Here is a 12,418-nt window from a genome sequence, read left to right as displayed (position 1 = left end):
AAACAGCGCGGTGGAACTCACTGAGGTAAGGACATGAACCATCTCCGATGATGCACGATGTAATGGTGCAAGTCCGTCATCATCAAGTGTGTTCGGATTTGCATTGTGACGCATTAATACGTGGGCTGTTTCGACGAATCGCTCCGCGGACTGATGGGCTAGCAAGTGTAGACAAGATTGTCGCCGTTCGGTGAGAGCGGAGATGGACGCACCCGAACGGAGAAGCAATTCGGCTATGGGTCCGCGCCCGTAAAGGCTTGCCTAAAAGATGAGACAAACATGACAAAACCAGGGGTTTCTCCATTGTTCGATTTCGGCGAACTTCCAGACAACCATTTTAGCCGGGATATGTAGGTGTCTATATAAGCAGTATGATATGACAAACAAAAAAGCGACCGGTGACCTGGAGGGACAAAAAAGGTCTTAGCGAGATGGAAACGCCTTATGACGGAGAACGAATCAAAAAAGTTCGGTCATCAAGCAGATGAGATGAGGAACCACAGTTTCTTAGGTTTATTTTCTTGTGTACAGGTGCTCACTAGTGCCACGCAATCGGCGTTTTGGAGACAGTTGATCATATCGGAGTGTATTAGGTGAGAAGTCTAAGATTCGCATAGGCATCCAAGACGGGTCCATAGAGTGACAGGGGTCCTGGGTTTTCTAGAAGGAAAACCTAAATTTTCCGCAAACGACACTCGTCTACAAAAGCGTGTTCAAATTTTGATTAATTCATGTTTATTCCTGTTCGTATTTTCTGTTCCACACACGCCGCTGTTACTTAAGTTGTGTGCCTGAACAGTTACGGCCACGGACTAACCAACGCGCTGATTGGCTCCATCACTCTCGGGCCGGAGGCCAATGCCTACCCTCCATTCACGGGAGACTCGAGTGAATACCAATTGTATCTCCTGTTTACTTTAATATTCATCTAAACGTGCTGCACAAAGACGCCTCGTGCTGGTCATAATGATATTTTTAAAAATGGAAGTCACTTTCTTGATATAACTCTGCTCAGAAGGCCAACAAAAATGCCCACCATCAGTTTCAGCCTCACGAATGTTCACAAGGTATGTCTAGTCCCGAAATCATACCAATCAATTATACATATATATATATTTTGAGAATAAATGTTTATCTGCAGATACGTCCGATTTAAGATTCAGGCACGAAATGCGATGCTTAATTGACAAGCCTAAACCGGAGTGAACTGTTAGTGGGCACTCCAGGAGTTTTCATGGAATTCGAAAATAATGGCACCAATAGAGAGAGTGAAAAACTCAGGTGGAGTTTTGCTACGCCGCCTCCCACCCACAAAGATGGCTAAAATTTTATGGAATTGGGAATTGTGTGTCGGGTTAACCAAATGAAAGTGTGGATGATTATTTGGATCATCAACTTTGATTTCTTCAAGTGCCTTGAAACTTATCTCCAACCTTGTACAGTCACTTCAGAAATAAAACTGCAAACCATACTTCAATAACGATCACCGCCCTCCCCTCCATGAGCAACGGTAGTTCCGCGAAAGTGGAAGCGAACTTTACAAAAGTCTCAGATGAATAACTCTACGAAGCAGCTGGCTTCATAGGTATCAGGAAGGTCAGCTTCCTGAAAGCAGCCGCTGAATGCCCGGAGACTCTCAGCTCCGCTGGGTGTTGACCAGACAGACAACGCCTCCGCAATATGCAGCACGTCGCTGCCTCGTACTAAAGCCAGACCGCGTGCGTCAGCATTGGACCAAGTTCAGACAGTGTCCTTCCAATAAAAAGCTTGAGGCCGTTGTACTTTTCGCACTCGCACGCACTCGCGCTCTCGCAACCACTTTGTTGGAATACAGCTATTGTGTTCCCTTCCGTGAGCCTTTTTCTCTCCGACACTAGGCACTGGAGCGGGTCAGCAGCAGATATAACAATAGGGTAAAGCGAAGTAAAGTGAGGTTCATGCGAACATCTATATAGTGCCGAAATATCCCTCCAAATCGTTGATCTATAGCACCTTTCAACGTACATCTGCCGCGAAACAAATCGGCATACAGCCACCTTGGCAAGCAGCAATCGAGAAGCTAGGGAGCGATTGGAACCACAACACAAACTCCGATCAACCTCGTAAAGCATCGCAACTGATCAAAATTTACGCCTTTTGTCCGGATGAGAATGCTGGGGTCACCTTAAATTCCGGAACATTGTTGTTCAACTTGTCTTAAGTAAATGTATTGAAAAAAAATCGTTCAGCTGTAGCGCCCTCTCGCTGCCTAGCTGCCATGCCACCCGAAGGAAGCACGAGGGCTGGGATACTGTCAGGTTGCCCAAGCCTAGACAGGGGAAGTCGAGTGGCGGAGGTCGGGTTCGAACCACGGACCTTCCGGTCAGTAAATTCGCGCTCTAACCACTTGAGCCATCTCGCCCCCAAAATGTATTGATCTCAAGGTTAGGTTTCTTTCCCTATCAATAAAGAATAATTGAGTTCCAGTGCATACAGACTGCTTCAACGATTTTCGGTACAGTCGGGGAACTACTTGAAAACGCACACTACCTTGTCTGACAGGATGCAGGCCAAGAAAGTATGCTAATCGTCCGATATGGTTGAATGTATGAACTTTTTAACTAGTCATTTCAAAAAGTTGATGATATAATTAGCTCAAAACGGGGGGGGGGCAGGAAGAAGTTAAGGATCAAGATAAGTGTATCCGATCCTAATCAATTATCATTCACAAGCAGAATACGTCAATTGTGCCTACCTGATGGAGCGGATAACGCGGTGCGTCGGCAACAAAGATATCGGCGCCAGCTTTGATAAGGATCTTGACCATCTGTAGGTGTCCCAGCTCAACAGCCAGGTTCAGAGGACACACACCGTCGATTACCATGCTTGGATCAACTTTATTCGGATAGCTGAATAAGTACTGCAATGTTTCCACATTGTTGCTGCGAATAGCACCGCGCAGCAGCCATGGGATCTGCGACTTGCTGATTCGGGGTTTGTGTCGTTGCTTTGAGTAACGTAAGCCCATGTGAGTTTAAAACACCGAGTCAGTGCCAACGAGTAGCAAACATCAGGGCTTCCGAACTTGAATGTAAGTTGAGAAAGTGCTAAAGATGACCATCGAAAGGCGGGGAGAATCTGTGAGAAAAAGTGAGAAATTCGCGAAGGAAGTGAAACACTGCATCTTGAATATAAATAAAGACAACCAATTTGAGTCACGATTAACAAACGATAAAACAAAACGCCAGAGCTGATAGTTCATTTAAACTACTCTAAACTTAGGTCAGACGTTTCAGTTACGATCACCTTTTAGTGCATAGCTGTCATGAAATTTAAAAAGGCTGCCAGGTCCCAGGGTGTTCGATCATATACGTAGGAAGATTGGCGCTTAACTCATTCGTGTTATGAACGGCAAGGGGGATAAGAACTGTGTAGCGGGGATTGCGCAGAAGCCAGTCCACAAGATAGGACCCAGGATATCACCTGGTAGCGAGTTAATCAAAGACAATACTGGAGCCCTAAAGTCTAATACAGATCTATGTTTACATTTCTGGACACAATGTTTCAACAGTCTATTTGGTTATCGGATACTACATCTTCGATTCGGGCCGCTCGGCTCGGGCCGTTTTGTGAGTTTACTGAGTGCCAGAGCAGCCTACTGGACGAATTGCTTCGGAGCTCGCACGGTAAAAATGAGATAATGGGGTCTGCGAAGCGGAATATGTGAGCAATGTAGGGCTATAACTCAATTGAATACCTGTAGGGGGCAAGATGGCTCAGTTGTCAGAGCGCGAATTTCCTGGCCACATGGTCCGTGGTTTGAATCCGACCTCTCTCTGCATCTCGACATCCCGTCTAGGCTTGGGCAGTCTAGTAGTATCCCAGCCTCGTACTTCCTTCGGGTGGCATGACGGCTAGGCACCGAAAGGGTGTTACAGCTGGACGATTATCTTTAGTATTATTATCTTGGGCTGTAAGTGGCATGTTTAGTGACTGCATGTCCACGAGCATCATCTTACACTTTGTCGGTGCAAAGTGTACAGTTTATCCAAAAACGCCTGCGCCATCTCGTCGAAGATGAGAAAGATTTCGTCTTCATTTTCCAGGTCGATTGGGTCTGCGTCAGGCTATCTGAACACCAGGGTTTTGAAGTCCATCCACCATTCGTCTCATTATCTCAGCGATCACGAAATTAAATAAGGATGGATACAGTGAGCACCCCTGACTAACACTTTTTTGTGTACAGAAGTTTTCGGAGAGCTCTCCGTATACCCTCACACGTCCGGAAGTCTGAGAATACAAAGAACGCATTATGTTCACAAACTTTCGGGGCATTTCTCCATGGACAAACGTGCCAAGGAGAACCGATCGGTCAACCGAGCGCCTTGGAAATCCAGGAATACTACAATTTTCGCTTGTACATATGACGTTGTTTTAGCACCTGATAGAGTGTGAATATTTGGTCAACCCAATCGCTACCAGGCCGGAATCCCGCTTGCTGCTCTCGAGTCAGTGTTTCACCAACCATTATAAGGCGAAGAAGAAGAAGTGAAGCCAACAGGGGCTACGACAGGGGTCAAGCCGACCCACTCTGTGGTGGTTACCACACTCATTACGATCCCCTTTGTTTGAAAATGGGCATTATCACCGACTCTCTTTTTCCTGAACACACACAGAGGAACGTTGATGTTGGGTACTTCAACCAAACCCTTTTTCGGCTTGGGCAACCGGGAATTATTCGTCTTTTGCTCTTCGCTCACCGGTCTCTCCCCACACCCTCTCCCCACCAATCGAATGAAGGTGTGCAACCAACCGATTTGCCAATCTCCCAGCCATTGTTTTATATCTAAAAATCACCCTGGAAAGCAGAAAGAATGATCTCTTGATAATCTCTACAGATCTGATACACAGTGCGGCTTTCAAGGTTCGTACCCTATGTCGCATTGGGCAAGAAGCAGCCCTTGTTGAAACCTTGTTTGCCCTTTCTGTCTTCGAAACACGCATGCAAGGTCCCACACCAGTCGTACGCCTCCATTCGCCTTGGACGATCTCAGATGTTCTCGATTTCTTTTCGGGTATCTGGTAATCCTGAGGAATCGGCTGGTGGTATCTACGGTGTGGGAGTTGCACTCATCTCCAACGCTGGAAGCGCTTTACTGGATTGGATCACGGTGAACAACCGTATTTACGGTGCGCAGTTGTCTGGCTCAATTAACATAAATGCAGGTCGATGCGGTAGACAATGTTTATTTGTCGTATCAGTATACGCCCCGACAGAGTGCATTTCTGAAATTGAGAACGAGTTTTATAGAGATCAGCCGCGATCGCTTGGGTCCACAGGAAGAACGGATATAGTGATCCTGGTGGGTGAAATGAATGCCAAAGTGGCGGCTGGTGGCCAAGATAACTGTTGTTCATAGTATCCGGCCCAACGGTCGAGGGATTTTTCTAAATTCTCCAGTCTGGCCCACCGTAATAAAGTAGACAAACCAGAGTACCAGAACTACATTATTTTGGGGTATAAGGCAACAATGAACAGGCAACGATTACCCGCACACACAGATATGTTGCCAAGTGGAACGCCACATAGGTGATTATCAATAGATGGTCAGTTGAGCACAGACCATTCAGCTCAATGGGTTTAAAACAATTCTGGCCCTGGCAGAGCCAGCCACGGTGGCTTACGGACACCAGAGTTGCGCATCTGGAAGCGAAAAGAAACCGATAGGGAGATCAGTTCAACAATCGCACTTGGGTCATAGATTCTCGTCTTAGAGAGACAACATACATCAACAGGAAGCGGTGCCAGTTCACAAGTACGAGCAGCCTGTTGTCCAACGTGCTTCAGGGGGCGAAAGTTAAAAGTTGCCAGGTGGACTGAACGGACTTAAAGGACAATTCCGAGGCAATTATAGCCGTGGCAACCGAGTCACGTGTAGACGTTCCAGCTAACAGCAATGGGTTGGGAAAGTTCCTATGAGTTTCCGGGAACGAGCCTACGAAATTGGTGCTAGGAGCAAAATGTAAAACTGTAAAAAGGAGACGTCAGCAGTGGCCTATTTTCGCTTATCCATCCTAGCGTTTGCGATAAGTAATGCGACCCGGCAACAACATGCGATAGCCAATTGGACATCAGGGTGCCTGTGGTTACACGATTCATGGATGTAAGTTGCTAGGAGTGTTAGAGTACGCAACTTTAGACAGGAAGATTAGAGTCATTGGCTAAAAAGCCCGAAACAGCGATGGTTGGCGTAGTATCACCGGAAGTCGTCATTTTTTAAGCGACAAGTCACATACACAGTCCAAACCCCAAACTAAAAGACCGATAAAATTAGTTTGTCGAACTTTTACCCACGAACCAACCTGGTACGAAGGACCCTGTTAGTATTATAAATGCACCACTCAGTATAGCTCAACGGGTTATGGAGGTGAACAAACCGCCATATCGCGGTAAGGACGTCTCTCGACCGATGTGCACTGATCGTTCACTAGAACGAACTGGTTTTCATATTAGTGAGAGCTGAGTGTGGAACTTTGTAGCTAAACCTCTAGAATGGGTTGTTTTTTGGAGAGTCTGAGTGCAGTGTTTGCGCGCCTTTTTAGAGGGGAATTCTCTTCATATGTCTCGAACAAACATAGGATGTGTACCCATGCATTTCCAGTCCCAGTGCCTCTATAAAACCTGAAAACTTCAAATGATGGAGCCCATCATGTGAACACAGTCTATATGCGTATCTGTGGCCTTAGAGTAGCATATCAGTGGATGCTCGCTTGGGCGTTCGGGGTGTATGTCCCTGATGGTGAGTTGACTGATGGCAGGTAAAAAGTTGGCACCTTGCCGCGGTGGTCGGGCTTGAGTGCAGCAACAATCCGACCAGCGACACTGGCTGGAACACTGTCCTACAAGGTGCAACCACACCAAGAGATTTAGAGATGATTCAGCTAGATGAGCAGCAAGCCTCCAAGCTAAGATTAACCATGATTCAATGCGATCTGGAGGTAATCTCGTACAGCCCCAGGCAATAGGAGCGCTAATACAGTAGGGCGCTGCCTCCAGGCGACCACCATGTTTATACCGATGGAAGTAGCGATGCTACCTTTCGTCGAAAAAGGATGGGTCAGAAAATTTCGGCCCTAGAAACTGCATGTTCTGATAACCAAGAGGTTGACCGTTTTGCCACAAATTATCTAATTTGTTCTAACTACCTAATAAGATCCCAATGCAGCTCCAAGCTCATATGCTATGCACAGTGGTATTAGGAGCGACACCTGAGCCTTAGTTTCTGCGTCCTTGGGCTAGGTCACTCCGTTGCGGTCAAGCGGGCCAGAAGATTGAGTCGTGGGTTTTTGTTGGGATGCACGCTTCATTGTCCATCAAACATCTGAGTGAAAGACTCAAGCAAACCGCCAGATGGCCCAAGTGGTATGAGCGGGAGTTTGACATTTGAGTGAAAGACTCAAGATAGGGTCGCCTTTAAGCAAACCGCGAGATGGCCCAAGTGGTATGAGCGGGAGTTTATTGGCCGCATGGTCCGTGGTTTGAACCCGACCTAGGCCTCTCGACTTCCCCTGTCTAGGCTTGGGCAATCTGGCAGTATCCCAGCCCTCGGGCTTCATTCGGGTGGTATGGCAACTAGGCATAGGGAGGGTACTACGGCTGAACGTAAAGAATAAAAAACCCTTCCAACTAGGCACAGGGAGGGTACTACAGCTGAACGTAAAGAATGAAAAACCCTTCCAGGTAGAGCCAACCGGGAGGAAAAATTCGCTCTTGCAGATCCTCATCCGCGGACCGTCGACCACAACTCCTACCCACTGTCATGACTATATAAACCACATCTTCCATACAATGTCCAATCTGATTAGTGCATCCGCATCCACTATCTCCCTCGTGGTTTGTTTTGTTCCACATCCCACAACGTGCACCACAAGACAAGACGTGACTTGTCTGGACTGATGACAGCGCCTATATGATCCCTCACCAAAGGGGGAGTATTTGTAACGCTTACCCTTCTGCTTAATTATTCCTCTAATCAATTTCACACCGGCACCTACTAGCCGATTCCATCTTGTCCGTCTCACAATCACGCGTCAAAATCATGACATGAATACGACAATATGTCAACTCCCGTTCCATGACCTTTTGAACGACACCAGGTGATTTCACATTGTTTTCATGTCCCACTCATTGCAACGACTTATATATAAGGACAGAACACAATCAAGTACACACACACGCATTACCCGCGCGGCGGAACACAGACCGGCTCAACCACCGAAAACTGCGGACAACCAGGGTCGTGTACCAGGGAATCTGCCAAAAGAAAAACGACTACCCGCACCCAAACCAACTCGGGGTAACTATTACAATTCACACTCAGAACGATAAGTCTTTCGTTTGAACCTTCTACTTTTGGTATTGTATTGAACTTGATTAGGATGCACCTAGTTGTTGTAACCTCACACCCTCAAAACACAGGTTTTATTAGTGTCTCTCGTCTTCTGATTTACCAAGTGGATTTTGTTGTTAACAAACCTCGAACTACTCGACTGTCGCAACATTCATCCAGCAACTGGTTCTCCGAAGTCAATCCCCCTACCAGTCCCTTAATCATTCTTCCGTGTTCAAATTGTCGTCCAGTAAAATAAACCGAAATAATCCGTCGCCAAACTCACAAGATCCAATCTTCGTTGGACCTCTCAATGTCCGTAACCCCAACCAAATTAAGTAACGGGTATCTCCTTCTGAAATGCTGCTTACCCTCTGTGCCAATGTTGCGTCTCCGAGACGCGCAAAATCTTACTTAGGAAGAACTAAGGTGCTTCACGTTGCCATCTTCAGATATCTGGCGACGGGAGTACAACGTCTCGCAATATCTATGGAGATTGCACTCAGTCCAGGGGTTAAAAGCGCTTCATCAGATTAGACACCACACTAAATTCCGTCATGAAAAGACTGGTTTAGCCGTTCGTGTGCCTCCGTGACCTATTCAGTTGTACTGGGTAGTGTCTGTTCGACATCCACAGTCTCCGATACCAGAGTGGACAAAGGTTAGAGGCCTGACCGACACAGTCTCCTGGCCCTACACGTTGCGGATAAGAACATGTGTGGTGACTTGTTAGATCGAAATCGTAATGCGCTAGCATTTCTCGCCCAACACCCTCGCCATGAGGTTGAGCTTTTGAGTCAAAGGCTCTAATCATCCTTCTGTCTTGGTCTGGGCGCCCCGGCAGTATCCCAGCCCACGTAAAACCATTACACTTACAAACAACAGTACTCTCGTGCCAGATCGGCCGTCGCGTGGTGTAACCAGCCGGGTCGTCTTACTTGCTGTAAGGTCATGCCCGTGGACGTTCAGTCACTAAACACACCACTTACAATCCAGGGAAAGGTGCTGGAAGTTGTGGGGCGTTTTACGTATTTTAGAAGTTGCATTAGTTCTGAGTGTTGTGTGACAGATGAAGTGAATGCACGAATCTGCAAGGCTCGGGCCTTGAGACACTTATGGCGTCAGAATGGTTTATCCCTGAAGCTCAAGGGACATGTGTATCAAGCTACAGTACGGGCTGTCTTGTTGTATGGCTGTGAGACTTGGCCTATCCGAGCAGCGGGCCTGAGACGTCTTCGGGTGTTCGACACTGGTTGTCTCAGAACCATAGCTCGTGTGGGTTGGTGTCGGTGAATCCGTAACGAGGCAGTTAGAAAGCGCGTTTTCGGTTGTGCAACGGGTACTTCCATTGAAGAATCTGTCCAGCACCAGAAGCTGCGTTGGTTGGTACATGTTTCGTATGCCGAACCATCGTTTGCCGAAGAGAGTGCTATTTCCCACGCCCAACTCAGAGTCGCGTAAACAGAGAGATGGCCAACCCTCGACTTGGCAGAGGAGTATGGAGGAGATCACGGGACCCTTGGGTGCTGTCGGTGCTCCTCGTCTTTCAGGATGAGGACCGCGTGATCCTCACTGTGCCTGGTTGGAGACACTAAAAGACATGGCTGCCAACCGATGCCAGTGGCGTTCTCCTTATCAGTTTCTATCCAGATAGCTTGAGTGAGTGTCTGGAGGTATATGCACCTAGGAATGATTGTGATAAGCTAGCACTAAGTCCCTCCCCCGTCCACCTTTACTCTTCTTTACAATAAGGCTTTCAAATAAGTCATGGTTGCACGGCAGTGAAGCATCGGTGTTGAACACTGATGTCATGCTGTCGATGATGATGATGACTGCATACACCAGGGCGGGTAAGCGAAAACATGCTATTGCTGATGCCCCTCTTCTTACATTTTCAATTTCTCTCTCTTCTACCCCACATCACACCAATTTGAATACTCTCCCCGCAGGTCCCAGCATCAGTACTGAACCGTGCACCACACTCAGTTGAAGCTGCAGTGCGTCCAAGTTCACTGACGACCCTAAACAATTTGAATTCTGTTTCAACCCGAAAGCCTGTCTACTTAACCGCCTTCAATTTTCGCGCATCGAAAAAGGCAGGATAACTGGTGGTTCTTGCTCGCACGCCCGACCTCCTCTGTACTGATTTATGCCGTCCGTCAGAAACCAAGATACAGGACGCAAGTAATGCGATCGAATTGAATGCCTTTCCCCAGATTCCGACCGTGCACTTCTGGTTGTGCAGAGGCCATTGCAGCTGGGTAAGCGGGGGTGGGTATTATATTGAACGATCGAGCGGGAGCGTCTCTCATTGATCGAGTACTCATTGAGAGTCGCCTTTGTGAGGTTTGTCCGGCATCTGTTAGAGAATCCAGAGGAAGCGAGGTCCACCGCACCGTTTATTGTGTCCGCTTATTCCGCAGATGAATGTGGCTCTGAATCTGCCAAAGAAAGTTTCCATGGTGCTTTAGGTGCTCTTTTACAACGGACTAAAAGGTCAGACATCGTGGTTGGTGGTGGTACGAACGCCTAAGTAGGTAGGCCATGTAGGCGAAAGGCTGCTGAGGTCCGGTTTGGCGGTCCTTTTAAACTGGACACAAGAGGCACAGGCAACAGAGATCACCTGTTCAGATGTGTGCTAATCACAGACTGTTACTTTGCAGTACTTATTTCCGGAACAGTGAAAATCGCTTGACGTGGTGCCCACCAACGTGCCAGCTCCGAATCCAGATGGACCACATCGCCGTCAGTTATAGGTGACTAGGTCGATCGCTGCTTGCCAATCCTTCTGGAACACAAGTGTGTACTCCGACCATGCACTTGTACGTTGCTGCTTTTCATTGCATTTTTCAGGTCTACGCAAAATACACATACCTCGCTTAGCCACTGAGAAGCTACCGGACCGATAAATCAAAGGAAAGTATCGGTACCAGCTCGTCGAATGCCTGCCGACCGGTCCGATGCCGAACACAAACGGACAATGGGAAAGCATTTCCAGTGGGTTACTCAGGGTCGAAACTTGCTTGCGGTACAAACCAACCAGCCTCATCCAAACACTGAATCACTGATAGCATCACGCCTTTGCTGGAAGCCTCGCGACAGATCCCTCCTGGTCGCAAACACAACATACGACCCGACACCAGGTGAGAATGACTGTCCGTGCAGACCGAGAAGCTTGGTGGACCCAAAGGCCGAAGAAAATGAAAAACTTCCGCAAACGTCCGCAAGCTGCTTTACTTGATTAGTTAGACCAGTCCTCGGAAGCCTCGTCAGCGAAATCACCAGGGAACATATATAATGGCTCCTTGACATCCAGCACAGCAAAATTTTTGGACCGTTGGGTGGGCACAGAACTTCGAACAGCAATTCAGGGCTGATGCTATTACCACAACCTCGGAAACAGTTTATCGTTAGTTCATCACATACAAATTGGACCTGCACGATAAATACCTCATCTTCGACTGCACAGTTATACAGTCTCTGAATGGCGCTTTAGGTATCAGTGATTTGTGTCAACAACACTCCCATCACATGTAGGTAGAGTCCGCGTAAGTCACCGGGGATTATAGAATCATAGAATCATCATATAGAATCATATATATTTGGAGCAAAAGAAAAATTCTGTGTACACTCCATCGAGAAAAAAATTCGAATATCATTCCATGTACGCCCTTGGTCCGCTAGTGGAATAGCTGACTTTCGGGACCAGAGCGGAGGAGATATCCTCACAGAAGCATAGATCAGATAAATGTTCATCCAAATTACGTTTGAAAATTTGAACTGTTTCTGACTGTAATATGAATGCCGCCTATAGTAACGGCATTTTCCCTAGCTTAGTTCTCGGGTTGAACCACCCAAGCTGGCGTCCCCGTCAAGAACAAATACCAAAGGTGCAAAACGTATAATAACGTCCCGTACCAGGTAAAAACCACTTGTACAGCGAGTCCTTTATGAGGTGTATTGCGCGACAACCTAGAATTGCTGACGCGCCCTGAATGCACCATTGGCAACCAGCATTCGGCCGATGTTGGGTCGTAATTGGCTGTTGG

The 12,418-nt window shown here is 47.4% G+C and overlaps 1 protein-coding gene across 1 annotated transcript in view; it reads right to left on the bottom strand.

Moving 5' to 3' along the window:
* The window catches only part of T265_07091 (hypothetical protein), a gene marked incomplete at both ends in the record, with an annotated part of 35,800 nt that extends 23,382 nt beyond the window's left edge, over positions 1-12,418 (bottom strand). The window contains 3 exons of the mRNA XM_009172529.1: positions 22-261; positions 2,735-3,117; positions 12,288-12,418. Of these exons, the coding sequence (XP_009170793.1) occupies positions 22-261; positions 2,735-3,007 (513 nt within the window). The remainder of the gene's footprint in view (positions 1-21; positions 262-2,734; positions 3,118-12,287) is intronic.

Source organism: Opisthorchis viverrini, assembly GCF_000715545.1.
Source record: "Opisthorchis viverrini unplaced genomic scaffold opera_v5_156, whole genome shotgun sequence".
Classification (NCBI taxonomy): domain Eukaryota; kingdom Metazoa; phylum Platyhelminthes; class Trematoda; order Opisthorchiida; family Opisthorchiidae; genus Opisthorchis; species Opisthorchis viverrini.
The sequence above is the reverse complement of the archived record's forward strand: the minus strand, read 5'-3'. Positions and strand labels throughout refer to the sequence as shown.